This window comes from Engraulis encrasicolus, chromosome 17, assembly GCF_034702125.1.
Source record: "Engraulis encrasicolus isolate BLACKSEA-1 chromosome 17, IST_EnEncr_1.0, whole genome shotgun sequence".
NCBI classification, from domain to species: Eukaryota; Metazoa; Chordata; class Actinopteri; order Clupeiformes; family Engraulidae; genus Engraulis; species Engraulis encrasicolus.
The window spans coordinates 37,179,932-37,194,607 of NC_085873.1; the positions used below are offsets into that span (position 1 = coordinate 37,179,932).

General features: G+C 45.1%; 1 protein-coding gene across 1 annotated transcript; it reads right to left on the bottom strand.

Moving 5' to 3' along the window:
• Positions 1 to 532: 532 nt before the first annotated feature.
• LOC134467463 (inactive all-trans-retinol 13,14-reductase-like) lies at positions 533 to 12,988 on the bottom strand. Its single transcript, XM_063221337.1, has 11 exons — positions 12,832 to 12,988; positions 12,007 to 12,189; positions 11,532 to 11,773; positions 10,336 to 10,531; positions 9,413 to 9,610; positions 5,877 to 5,996; positions 5,094 to 5,232; positions 3,096 to 3,205; positions 2,176 to 2,342; positions 1,379 to 1,538; positions 533 to 1,098 (listed from the first exon to the last, which is right to left on the bottom strand). The coding sequence occupies exons 1-11, from the start codon at positions 12,986 to 12,988 to the stop codon at positions 938 to 940; spliced, it is 1,833 nt and encodes a 610-aa protein (XP_063077407.1). The 3' UTR covers positions 533 to 937.
• Between the last annotated feature and the right edge of the window lie 1,688 nt (positions 12,989 to 14,676).

Here is a 14,676-nt window from a genome sequence, read left to right on the forward strand (position 1 = left end):
GGTTCCGGTCTGACTAAAGGGGCGTGTCATAATGCTCCTAGCATTGAATAGAACAGTCCTTAGGTCTGCCTAAAGGGGGATTCCCCCCCCCCTCCCCCTTGCAATAATAGAACCTGGAAACAATGGGCCAATGGAACCTCTCTCTCTCTACTCTCTCTGAGCATGTCTTGGGTCTCGGATGTCATAGCAATTGTGTTATGGGTAATTATGTCTAATGAGTAGTTATGGCGTAATGAGGCTTTTAAGCAAAGAGTGAACAGGCCCGCTGGCGAGCTTATCAGCACAAAGAAGCTACCTTTGGCTTAAGAACTGAATGACTGTCGGTAAACAATGCATCTTTAACCCTTGTCTGTTTTCTGTGAGAAACATGACCCCCCCTACCCCCCCGCCCAACATGCACAATTTTAAGTATTAGGATTAAATATTCAATAAAGTGTCTTCATCCTTGTATGTAAAAACACAAAAACACAATACTGTACGCTGATGTTTTAATCAAAATACATGAGTGTTTATTTAGTATGTATATGTCAAGCTTTTGTGAGACACAAAAATAGAATTCTTCCCATAATATCTGTGATACATGCAGTACAATGAACAATAAATTAAAATAAAACTATGCGTTATATACAAATCAGCACATTCAAGCACCGTAAAGGACAAACAGTCGTGCATTTCTGGGGTGCATTTCTCGACAGTGTCGTTGCTAAGCAACTTACTTGGTTGCCATGCAATTTCCCATAGGCAACCTACTGAGTTGCTAACTGCTTTCGAGAAACAGGGTGCAGGGATTGGAGTTTTGCAGATAAAAATATGGTGTAAAATATACAATGCGTTCTCCATTCAGTGCCTTTTTTGGGGGGAGCACAGGTATACAGTACATAGTAACAACTGTATCCATACAAATTATGGGACAAGGGGACAGGGGTGGGACACTAAATCACAGAAACATTTTTCTAACAGTTTGGATAATGTTGCTGCCTTTCAGTTTGTTCTTGAGCATCAAGAGATCAACGTAGAGGATTTGGTTCAACACTGTAGAGGCACAGATCAGGCCACCGTGCAGGACCCCCGCAATGCCGCAGCTGAACACATCCTGACCTGGAAAACAGACAAAGGAAGAATCGATAAGAAACATTGAAAGAAGACAATAAACAAAACAAAAAGAAAGACCCAAAGACCATAAATGGAAATCACACACTCTCCAGCCTGGCTGGCATTTAGGGCATTCTTTCCCCACAAGTTGGGTTTTCTTGGAGACCACCCCAAAATTTGGAGGTGACCACTGGAAAATGCCCCGGGCCAGCCAGCCGAGCCCTGCCCCTGACCTGAGAGGTCGAGATTTTTGATGGGCGTGTATCTAATCTTGTGTGTATCTTACCTGAGAGGTAAAGGTTTTTGATGGGCGTGTCACATCGGTTGTTTGCCATTAAGATGGGGTCGAAGCGCTTGAGGTCGTGCTCAACGCCGTATGTGGCGCCTGTGTGCGAAGCCAGGTAGTGCTTGTTGGAGAGAGGGCTGGACACCTCCATGAAGACTCGCTGAAGGGCAGAAAAACAACAATTCAAACACAACAACTCAAACAGATCAATATCTTATCGCTGTAATGTAAAACATACAAAACAATAGGACATGTACTGTATATGTCCCCGGACCTCTGAAGGAGAATGAGAGAGACTTTCTACGCTTTCTACGATGAGGACCTCCCATAGAGAGAGTAGTCGAACGAAATTCGACTGATAAGAGAACTACAGGAGACATCACGTTTAGAATGGTTACATAGCGCCATTCCGGCATACCGCCATTCCGACATTGACTTTTTATTGCAAAAAACATTTTTCCAGCTTGCAGGAACTGTTTTCAGACCCTACCTGTAAGGGCATTTGGACCGTGACAAAACTAGACACTAAATTATACAGTAATCCTGTAATTGCGCTGTCACTCTCTCCACTTCCGCTCATGTTGCAACATTGTTGCAAATGTCAATTGAGTTAGAACGTTGTTCACGCGCCTTTACGTACTTGCAACAATGTTAAAATGACTTGAAATGGCTCGGAATGACAATCAAATACTGTCGGAATGGCGCTATGTCAGAATGGCGCTATGTCGGAATGGCGGTTGCCCCCCTTTAGAATTACATTCCCGCCTTTCTCCATCCGTGCCTTAGTACGTAGTTACCTTCTCTCTGAGCTTGGGGAAGTACTCGCAGACCCAGTCAAACATGTGGGTGGCGAATCTCATCTTGTACTGCTCGTAATCGTCTCCCCTCTTCCTCACGGTCCCGTCCTTCCACTCCTCAAACCACTCGTAGTTCACCATGGTCACGATGGTCATGCATGACTTACCTGAACAGGTGAATTTAGGTAGAGTTAGAGTTAGATAATACTAGAGGGGGTATGAGTGAGATAGTATGTGTAACACATGCTAACTAGCAGTCTTCAGTAGTACAGTACGTGTAGCACGTTAGCAAAGCTCCCTCCCCACGCCAAACACAAATGGGATTTTAGTTCACTTGTTAGTGTGCCTGTCTCCCATGTCAGAGATTTGCTATGAGGACGCGGGTTCAAACCCAGAGTGGCGTGGGCACAGGATGAACTCAGTTACATATCTGTGTGGCACTCAAGTTGCACTGAGGCTGACAGGAAGAGACTGCAGAGGGTGACCAAAACAGCGCAAAAAATCATAGGCTGCCCCCTGCCTCCCATACCCACCATCTACAACTTACGCTGCGTAAGTAGAGCCAGGAGTATCATTAAAGATCCCACACATCCTGGCTTTCATCTCTTCACACTGTTGCCCTCTGGCAGGCGCTACAAGGCATTGTCAGCCAGAACCAATAGGATGAAGAACAGCTTCTTCCCCAAAGCTGTTACAACAATGAACTCACACTTACTGGACAATGTTCATCTATAAAGGACTGTGCACTTCGTAGGGAAGCTACAATCTACAATCTCTATACTTTGTATAATGACAATAAAGGCTTTCTATTTCTATTTCTCTATTTCTATTCTATCTATATCTAAGTCTGTATTTTGATGGTTTGGAGTGGGTTGGTGTCTGTCTACCGATTGCCCTTGTCATTCTACTCACACACTTACCGGGATGCCTGATGTGTGATGAGGTGTCTTTGACAGATGGGAAGGTGACAAACATGTTGGGAACATTCTCAGGAGCTTCATCTTTGCTCATGCCATAGAACTCGTCCATCCTGAAACACGCAAATGGACACAACGCTGTGTCTTCAATTTGGTTGATATTCCACTTCAGCCAATGCAAGTTCTTTCAAATTCAGCTAAACTCAATCCTATCACATTTCGTTCACTGAATTGATCATCTTCACAGCAAAAGGAACTTCTGACGTTTCCAGCTAGTAATTTGTAGCCTGGTTCCTACTAAGAACCAGAGAACTTAGAACACAGGGAGAAGATTCACCCTGATTGGGTCCCATTGTAGCCAGTTAGCTTTGCATGCATACTGCAGTTCCTATGGAGTGTGATGAAATGATTAAATGATGATTAATGAAAAATGATTAACTAGAAATGCATTCAGAGAACGCAGACCTCCGCCAAGGAAGTTCAGTTCGTTTTGGACATAGGTGTAGAGTCATGATGTGGTTTCATGCATTTAGGCCACATAGCACTTGTGTTCAGGTAATTGAACCGTCAAGTCGTAACCAAATTATAGTTCTATCTGTCTCTTTTATCATTTCCATGTCCTCTAGCTGTGGTCTGTTTAGTTCACCTTTGATTGTTTTATTGGCAAAGTGATTGTTCATGCTAGCCTATGCCTTCTGTGATTTGCAAATGCACTTAAGCCTTGAATGCCATTGCTACATATTAGTCACATTGTTGATGATTGGCAGCATGCCTTTCATTAGGCTACCATCTAAAACAAAATTAAAATTAAAAAGCACAATTTTCATTGGCCAACACCCGTAGTAGGCCTACATATTCTACAGTAGTGCAGCGGCCCATACTACTTTGAGCCGTTCACTTAATTATTGAATCAGAATGAAATGTGCAAGAATCCCCTTATCCAGTGGCAGTGCATGGATGGTTGTGGAGTGTCAGTTATTGTTGGCTATTTCGTAAGGCTAAACAAACTTTTGAGATGTAAATCCACTTCTATCATTTCTAGCTGTTTCAATATCGTGACACAAACGTTGGGGTACAAACGCAATTGCTTAGCGAGAGACATGTCGACTCGACTGGTCGCAGCTAGCGGAATCATTGCCTACCGCGACACTACACTTGTTGGAGAAGTTCCTCCTACCTATAAATAGCCTATGGAAATCCGTTCATGAGGGTTATTGCGAGCTGATCTTAGCGCTGTGGGCAGTTGATCGGCACCCGGGCCTGCTCTCTATTTCGTATTGAAAATCACTGTTCACCGCACCTCCAGCGTTCATTCGTTGCGAAGTCTAGTATAGTCTATGGAATGTTTGTAGTGCTGATGACTTCAGTGCGCGGGGATTGGGGAAGCAGCAAATCACCGTGGACTAACGCAATTCGCGCGCGCCTTTCTTTGAGCTTCATTTTATATGAATGCTTTGTGACAGCATTGTGAACTTAAACGATATGCGAGGCTGTAGCTAAGGCTGCTTTTTGATAGCGATTTTGACTGCGGTAATGCATTTCACTTCAATGCTCTGCCCCGGTGTGGCTGCGTGCGTGAAGGTGGCTGCGTGAAGGTACACCAGTTAGTAAGTGGTGCTGCTCAGGGCTCCTCCTCAGTGGTCCTTGCGCACCCTGTGGCAGGCCATGTAATAGCAGCGTGACGAACACACACTGTGGCAGGCCATGTAATAGCAGCGTGACGAACAGACACACAAATTCGGGCGATCACATAACCTCCTGGCGGAGGTAAATATCACAAAAATTATAATAGTAGAAAACTCCATTGAAGCCCATTCATTTTGCACTTAGGTTGGATTAGGGTTAGCCAGTTGTGGTGCGTTACCGCCATCTACAGCGCTAAGGGGACTCCATTTATTCTCAACCTCAGGTCTCCTAACCGAAGGTCTCCTAAAGGGGCTTTCACCCGACATAAAGTGGACAGTGGAAAATATCTAGAATGACGTATCTCCGTCTGCTTACAGTTTGTCTGTGTCGTTGCCCTTGAAGAGCCAGTGTGTGGTTTGGCCGATGTCTAGCTCCTCAGCAGTGCCATCGAAGCCACAGAAGAGGATCAGGCAGCCTTTGCTGAGCTTCACGTCCTTCACGCGGCTCTGGATATCTGCACGAGGAAAGCCAGATTGTCAGTCAGCCAGTCCATACCCCACAAAACAAATTGGAACAATGGAGGGCCTAATCATAACAGTAACTGTTGTTGCAGGACTGTGACTAGCCTGATTATCATCAACTTTCAAATATCTTCCAAGTCTTGGTCTGACTAAGAGCATAACAATAAACATTTCCCAAACGACATTTCCCAAACAGCCTCCTTTGGTTTGCTAATGCTTGTTCGCTTCCCAACAAAGTGGGAGGAGTTCCCGATTTGGCGGGAGCTCAGAAAGTACTTGCATTACTCTTGACCTGACTGGTAGCAACGCTGAAGCTGTTACGTCACTAGGAGGGCACGGCCTGGCTAGCCTGTGACTCCTGTTGCATCGAAATATCTATTTTCTTGGGGAACCAATTAGGCTGCTCCTTTGTGAGGCATGAATACAATTAAGGTGGTGTGCACTGTGTGCTTCGGAGTGTGGTTTCATAATGACAACGGGACTTCATCACTGGCTTTTGTTACTACACATAGCTCCCATTATGGAGTCTTTGGGAATCATTAGTAAGTCTTGAGGGTCTTTCATGTGATTTATTCACATATGTGTTTGGTGCCTGGTCTCTATTGTTAGATATGCTTTGTGATACATTAACACTCACTGTGCTTCATGGAGATCTGAGGAGGAAGGAGTTTGTTGAAGGTGTTGTAGAGGCCGCAGTTGGAGATCACGATTGGTGCCCTCACCTCCACTTCCGTTTGGCCCTTCCTCACCGACACACCTAGCCAATCACAACACAGGACAATATTAGCAGGGCTCTCAAGTCTCACTCTTTGAGAGTGTGACAGACTCATCTGAGCGAGTTCACACTCTCACACTCCACACATGGTATTTCACACTCTGAAGTTTTGATAACTTATCCAATCGGCGCACATTAATTCATCCAACCTATCCACAGATACGTCAGAAATAGGTAACAGCGCTTCTGTGTTCAGACTAGTTACCACGCTATTAAGCCAATCCGAAAATAGATTGTTCGGTTGTCGGGCAGATCAGAGCAGTGATCAGAGTTTCATCCAATAGCGCGCGCAGCAGAGTTCAGAGAGAACTGTAAAATTTACCAATTGCAAGTAGGCGAACTGGAGACGCAGGAGCCAGGACCATCAGGTGATAACTTCATACAGGTGAAAATATGAGACTTGTATTACAAACCCCAACTCCGATGAAGTTGGGACGTTTGGTAAATAGTGAATAAAATCAAAATGCTATCATTTTCAAAACACTCAATCTATTCATTAGATGGAGAATAGTGAAAAGACAACATATTAAGTGTTAAAACCGAGAAAAAATATTGTTTTGGGGGACATATGTACTCATTTCTAATTTGAGAAATCCAACACGTCTCAAAAGAGTTGGGACGGGGACAATAAATGGCAGCAAATGTCGAGGAAGACTAAAAACAAAACAAAAGACAACACTTAACAGTTAAATACATTAACCGATGAGATGATTTTATATAAAAAACAGTGTTAATTCCTATCTTGGACATGATTTCACCAGCTTAAATGGTGGGTGTATTCCTTGTCATGTTTTGCAATGTTTTCCTTTCTGTAGTGCTTACAGTGTGACAGGTCTTGACCAAAAACCCACCATTTTATCACATGCTGGTCCTTATGATGGAGCCAAACTGTTAAAACATAGTAGAGAATGCAATTTGACCTTACTATGTGGCAGTAATCGAAGATCTCCCTTCAAAATATAATGCATGAGTGGCTTTTCATGCTGTTTAAAACCCATTTATACCATTCAGCACTGTATTTAACTCTACAGATGAGTGAGAACATCTTAACCAATGCACTACTGCATCCGCATGCCATCATGGAGGCTGACTTTTGAAGCTAGCACTAACACAAGTTGGATGGTCCATTTTCACTGTAGCACAGGATGTGCAATGCTCTATTATTGTCAAAAAGAATGGACTTCTACAACTTCTGCTGACTTCTTTAAGCAAAGGACAGTTTCCCGTGTCTTCTGGGTCTATTTCAAGTGAGCTCAGGTGCTTAGGAGAATGTTAAACCCCTGTGTCATTTTCATGCATTAAGCATTCTTAATATGGTCAATTTTCAATAGCTCTAGCACTCCAGGAATTAGAGTGAGACTACAGCCAATATATATTTCATGATGTCATGAACCTATACAATGATTTTATTAACAAAAATATGTCTTATATACACTCAATCGTGGTAAATCAAAGGGAATTCAAAAATGTATGTAATAACTATGGTAATTATTCCCTTTGCATCTTTAATTCTGAGTGACTCAGCCTCTCTGTGATGATCTTATACCTGGACACCTATATTGTCCGTCAGTACAATTCATTTTGAAATGTTCTTCTTTGTTGTTTTATCTTATTTGGATGTTAACTAAATTTCACTGATCCCCGTCCCAACTCTTTTGAGACGTGTTGGATTTATCAAATTAGAAATGAGTACATATGTCCCCCAAAACAATATTTTTTCTCGGTTTTAACACTTAATATGTTGTCTTTTCACTATTCTCCATCTAATGAATAGATTGAATGTTTTGAAAATGATAGCATTTTGATTTTATTCACTGTTTACCAAACGTCCCAACTTCATCGGAGTTGGGGTTAGTAGTTAGGCTACTGTTTTTACTCCTTGTACCAATATTTCCAGCCCATGTAGCCTTGACAGCTTGTTAAAAGAGAGCAACAACGCTAGCTAGGCTATAACCCCAGCTGATTGTTTGATGATCATCCCTCCCAAACATGATTGAACGTGGAGACAAGAGGAGTGGGAGGTGGTCAAATATTAGACAGACTGGAGAGAATGGAGGAATGCAGAGGTAGTGGTAGAAGAGAGGGCAAGTAGGCTAAAGAAGTCAGGGGCAACCAATAGTGCTAGAGATACCATGGTATTGAATGAAAAAGGGTATTATTATGGTCTGATGCCTAAAAAAAGTGATTGGACTTTGGGCTGATAATGTCAATGCACAATAAAGAACATATGCCTACAGGTAGCCTATTTTAGGCTATCCCCCCACAATTAACATTGTCTAAAATCATCCCCCTCAATGACAATGGTCAAAAATCGCCTCCCTATAAAATACTGTATACATTCCTTCTTCAAATTGTGTTAAAATTGCACTTTCAACAACTACATTTTCAAAATTTCTCGGGGGAGAAACCCCCAAACCACCAATAATTAGAATCAATCTCTGACCATCCCCAGCTGCTTATAGGCTATTTTACAACTCGAGCACTGGTAAGGATTAAGCATATTGAATACATAGTGTATTTGGTCTAATCAAACTTTTTAACTAGCTGTGTTGAAGGGAAACCTAGTGTCGATAGGTCGATGGGTGATAATGGGTCGATGCCCCCCCCCATTTATTTATTTATTTATTTATTTATTTATCTATTTATCTAAATCTCACTCCAAACAATCTTCAAAACTTGAGAGCCCTGATATTAGTCTGGAATGGCATAGCTCCGATAACTGAGGCCTGTGGGTGGTACCAAATGGTTGTTGTTCTAATTCTAATGACCTCTGCATTGCCTTGCATTACTATGACCAATCAAATGGCTGCTTTTTGTTAGCCTTAGCCATTCTGCTGCCTCCATCATCCTGCCAAAGCCCACCCCTTAATGCACACCGTTCCACCCGTGGAATGTTGTAATGGTGACTGAAAAAATATCATAGTACTCATGTCACTCTTGTGACAGTGCACAGGGCCTTTGGTAATACACAGTATGACACCATTGCCATACTGATAACAGCTAATTTATAACAGGGCCCATGTCTAACTGCTTTAAAACAAAAAGGGAAAATCCTTGTGATGTGTTCGGTGGGCCCGGACTGGTGCCTGTTGGTGGCGATCTTACAAGGACCAGGGCTAGACCAGCTCGTTAGGGGTGCATTTCTCAAAAGCGTAGTTGCTAACTACATTAGCTACTTTGTTGGTTGCAATGTAATTTCCCATTGGCAACTACCGATTTTGTTAAGTGCTAATAGCTACTCTTTCGAGAAATGCACCCAAGGTGAGAATGTTTCTGCCCGCTAGCCACGTTTGTCTAGTTTAATAGCCTAACCATCCTCATATTCCAAATCTAACTTCCTAAAAATGAAATCATGTCTGCATAAAATAAGCAGAATGGATCTCCCATCCAGTACTCACCACAAGCGGCCCCGTTGCTGTCCAGCAGGATTTGAGTGACCGGGGCCCTGACCAGCACCTCTCCACCGTACTTGCGGATGGTGTTGCTGATGTGGAAAGGAACCTCACTGGCGCCCCCTTTAGGGTAGTAGGCACCACGCTTGTAGTGGTGGAAGAAGAGGGCATTGAGGACAACGCTGGCATCCCTGGGTGGCACTCCTGTGGGGAGACATACGGAAACGATTGCTAAGGAACAGACGGTTCGTTAGCAGCTTCTTCCGGAATCAACATGACACAAGGTTCTAAACTTATATCGTATGGCTTCCACGATAGTTTAGGAGACTAGCACCAGGATGTCAGTTCTGAGATGACTATATCACTAAAGCTAAGACTATAGAAACATCTTTGCTTGACAATTAAGGCGTTAAACTACTCCTAGTTTGTGTGTGTGTGCGTGCGTGTGTAAAGGAGGCTAACTAGCCGAGTTGCCGTGGAATGTTAGTAAACCTCCCTCCCAAAGCCTCATAGAGTGTTGATGTCGTGGGGCTGAGGGACTGGTCCTTTAGTCCAGCTGTATCGTACAGTGCCTCCCATTGCTGGACCGTTGTAGTTGACGAGGTTGCAGGTTCGAGGGGGACGAACAGGTGTAAGAAGACCTCTGTCACACATGCATCCATGTGTATGTGTGTCACTTAAACACCCTCTTGGAACATGTAAAGTACTGGAAGCAGGGTTGCCAGATGAGGCTGATGATTTCCAGCCCAAAAAATGCTCAAAACCCGCCTAGAAGCACAAATTCCCGCCCAATTCCATCGGTTTCTATGGCTAAAATTGGACGGGTTTTTCTGCTAAATGCCATTTTTACCAGCACACGGCCATCCTAAGCAGCCCAATTGGGCGGGAAACAGCCCAATCTGGCAACACTGACTGGAAGAGCCACTGACCGATGAAGAGGTAGGAGAAGACACACTGGAGGTCCTTGTTGCTGGTCAGGTGGTTGGCCCAGTAGGTGGTGCCGGTGACGGCCAGACGGAAGATGGGGCAGTAGCGGTCAGCGAGGGTGGACTTGAGCAGGAACAGGGCCAGCCAGCGAGGGATGAGCTTCAGGATGCCCAGCAGGTGGATCCTTCTGGCGGTGAGCTGGAGGGAGAAAATCAAAGCTTAGTAGAGTACAGTAAGATGATACAAACTCCACAAATCCAATGCAAAGGAGTGTGCTCAAGTTCGGTCTCCTAAGGGGTCCCCTCCTTCTGCTTCTCTTTCTGTGGTATTTGGCGACGGCTTGCATAAGACGTGCGCTACCACCATCTACAGTGTCAAAGGAACTCATTTTATTCTCAATCTAAAGCCTCCAAAGATCTCCTAACAGCAGGTCTCCTAAAGGGGCATTCACATGACATGGTAAGGATCCATGAAATGCACAGGCTTGAATCACCTTACTCTATTCTACTGTCTTTGATAATATACAGCGAGTAGTAAGTGCATGTGTGCAAAGAGGTTGTTTTACTCAATAGTATATTGCATTGCTCAGATATAAATTGGGTCTAATGTTGTGTTTTGGCAGTTGTTCTTGGGATCAGGTCATATTGACTTCCATCCAAATTGATTTGTTAAGGCTGTTACTGTACTAAGTGTTACTAAGCAACTTGACACCTAACCCCACATTGCTCCAATTACTGTAAACCGATAACCCTCTGGTTATGAAATACACAGAGAATATACAGTGACAAATAAGTGAGCTTTGTGTTCTTTCTTATGGGTTGTTCTAATCAACAGCTTATTACATCACTGGCTTAAGATGCCAGTGAGAAATGGGTGCGTTGTTTTCTTTCTAATAGGCTTTTATCAAGTATTACGTCACTTGTTTTAAAATTACAGCTTATGAGCAAACATTTTGCTAATGTTCTTTCCCCCTCCGTGACCACTAGGGGCAGTGTTGGTCAAATCATAAGGGTATTACGAGAGACTCCTACTCGCCACTTTCCCGGGTGGTATTGCACTCTAGAGGCGCCAACGGAGGAGTGCAGACTCCATTCAGAATGAAGGAGCTGGGATCTCTCGACAGCACCCCTAGGTGAATTGCAGGCATGGGTAAAATAGGGAGTGGGGAGTCTGTATGTAAACCGGCTGTGCATCATACCTTCATGACCTTGAAGAAAGTTTCAATGGCCTTGGTGTCCTCTGGGAACTGCTTCTTCAGGTGGGCCTCCATCTTTTCCTTGCCGTAGTACATGCTGTACTGCCGGTGTTCCTCTCCAGACCCGATGTAGATATGGTCAAAGTGCTGGTCCAGGGTCACAAACTCCAGTTGGCCTTCAGTGATCTGGTCAAATGTGATCTTCAAGAAGCTCTTGTCATGAAGCTGTCCAATGTAGTGAAGGCCTGCACACAGAAGCGCACAAAAAGATTGATACAAAGTCTTGCAAATTGTGGTTCCAAATCCTAGCGAAGCAGCAAGGAGGAACTCGCACACCACTGATGCCGATGCGAGTGGTGTGCGAGTTCCGTCTTGCTGCTTCGTTGGATTACTTTGCGGAACCTACGCACCCTACAAACCTAAAGGCGCAACACTCCTTTGGTGTAAATTCCAAAATCCTAGCAAAAATTATTCTTACCAACATCAAACTCAAAGCCTTTCTCGATGAAGGTGTGGGTGCATCCTCCTGCTTGGTCGTGCTGTTCTAGAACTAGAACCTTCTTCCCTGCTTTGGCCAGGCAGGCAGCCGTGGTCATGCCACCCAGACCACTGCCAATGATGATGGCGTCCAGGTTCTCAGGGACTCTGTCCATACTGAAACCTGCACAGAATGGTAAATGGACTGCATTTATATAGTGCCTTTCCACTCCTTTGAGCACTCAAAGTGCTTTACATTGTTTTTTGTCAATCTTTTTTTGTCTTTTTGACTTTATTTATGACAGTAGAGTGAAGGTGGTGACAGGAGGTGAGTTGGGAGAGAGAGACAGGGAAGGGCCGGCAAAGGACCCAGGCCGGGAATCGAACCCACTGAGCTAATTCATGCGGCCTCTACAAGGCAGACAACTTTTAAATCCAAATTCATACGGTCACTCAATATTCTTCATATGGCAACTTAAAACAGGGATCTTGCAAACATAAGATTGGCCAAGTAGATAGCCTACATCGATAAAAATGTCAGTATAATGTGCAATAATTGCAAAGACAGTGTACACTATTTGTTATTATTGATACGGGATAGTTGTCAGCAACATCTGGTCCTTCGGTCAATATTCTACACCCAATGTGGCCCTTGGGCCAAAATAATTGCCCACCCCTCCTGTAAATAAATAGTCGGGGACCCGGGTTTGATTCAGAATCTGTCTCATTTCCTGTCACTCTCTTCAATGTCCTGTCAAAATTAAAGGCATGAATGGCCAAAAGTAAATCTTAAAAAAAGATGTGTGGTATCCACTGGTTCGGCCACCTTTCTTCAGCACCTTGTTCCTCTTCTTTTGGTCCATCTCCTGGGGCTCTTTGGGCCTCACCGACTCCAAGGAAAATGGGCTGGGCTGGCCAAACAGGTACCACAGGACAGCGCTGATGGAGAGCAGGAGGGTGCCCAGAAGGGCTTGCAGCCACATGCCCATGGTCCATCCTTTGATCCAGAGAAGCACGGCCCTAAGCACCCAGGTGCAGCAGAAAGCCCCAAGGGCCAGGAGACACACTGTGGACAAAGGGAGAGGATCAACTGTGTAGTCTCTTTGCACCGATAGACCTGCCGGCGGGCCTGTTTAGTTATTGATGAAAAAGCCTCAACTACATCACAACAGGCAGCATTGCTATGACATTGCCAAAAGCCTTAAGTAACTGATTATAACTGACTACTTATAGCCATTACAATTTTGGTGACAGTGACGTTATAACATTGGCTCTGCACAAAGGGGTTGATATATGTCCCAGGCAGCAGATGGATCCTTCAAGGCTTAGAGAAGCTCATCGTATGGGCAAGGATGAGCTTTAAGCCGGTGAAATCTAGATCTCTGGTGCTCAAAAGGGGAAAAGTGACGGACAAGTTCCGTTTCACTTTGGCTGGAACCATCATCCCATCCATCTCAGAGCAGCCAGTTAAGAGCCTGGGGAAGGTCTTTGACTACAGCCTCAAAGACTCCACCTCAATCCAGAGAACCAACAAAGAGCTGGAGGACTGGCTGAGGCGCGTTGACACATCAGGCCTGCCGGGGCGGTTCAAAGCTTGGATTTACCAGCATTCCATCTTGCCCCGAATCCTGTGGCCGCTCCTGGTGTATGCGGTGCCCATTACAACGGTTGAGGCCATGGAGAGGAAGATAAGTAGCTTCCTGCGCAGATGGCTTGGCCTGCCCCGCAGTTTGAGCAGTTCTGCCCTGTATGGCTGCAGTAACGTCTTGCAGCTCCCGTTCAGTGGACTCACTGAAGAATTCAAGGTGTCCAGAACACGGGAAATCCTGCAGTACAGGGAGTCCAGGGATGAGAAGGTGGCATCTGCTGGGATCCAGGTACGAACAGGAAGAAAATGGAGAGCAGACAAAGCTCTGGAGGTGGCAGAGTCACGGCTGAGGCAGAAAGCCTTGGTGGGGTCCATAGCCTCAGGGCGCGCAGGCGTGGGATATTTCCCAACAACCAGGGCGGATAAGGCCCAGGGTAAAGAACGGCAGCGTCTTATCCAGGAGGAGGTGCGAGCAGGCGTGGAGGAAGAGCGGACCAGCAGGATGGTGGGAATGGGCCAGCAAGGTGCATGGACTAAGTGGGAGAACGTTCTGCAACGAAAGGTAACCTGGTCCAACATCTGGAGAGCAGACGTTCATAACATCAGGTTCTTAGTCCAAGCTGTATATGACGTCCTACCAAGTCCAAGTAACCTTCATGTCTGGGGGAAAACAGAAACGCCATCCTGTCCCCAGTGTCCAGGACGGGGATCCCTGGAGCACCTGCTCAGCAGCTGCCCAAAAGCCCTGGGAGAAGGGCGCTACCGTTGGCGCCACGACCAGGTCCTTAAGGCAGTTGCTGACAGCATAGCCACAGCCATCAACACCACCAAGAGCCATGGCAGGGTGCAGACCATCAAGTTCCACAGAGCGGGAGAGAAGCCTGTAAAACAACCACGGGCAAGGTCAGGTCTCCTCACCACTGCAGCTGACTGGCAACTGCAAGTAGATCTAGGCAAGCAACTTAAGTTTCCTGCAAGGATAACATCTACGCGACTGCGACCCGACATGATCATTATGTCAGAATCCACCAAGCAACTGATCATGTTGGAACTTACCGTTCCCTGGGAAGAGCGTATGGAGGA

Coding starts and splice junctions, on each gene's coding strand:
- LOC134467463 (XM_063221337.1), bottom strand. CDS start 12,988: ATGTGGCTGCAAGCCCTTCTGGGCACCCTCCTGCTCTCCATCAGCGCT. Junction 9,611..10,335: donor CTTCTCCTACCTCTTCATCG/GTCAGTGGCTCT, acceptor GTCTCCCCACAG/GAGTGCCACCCAGGGATGCC. Junction 1,099..1,378: donor CAAAAACCTTTACCTCTCAG/GTAAGATACACA, acceptor TCTGTTTTCCAG/GTCAGGATGTGTTCAGCTGC.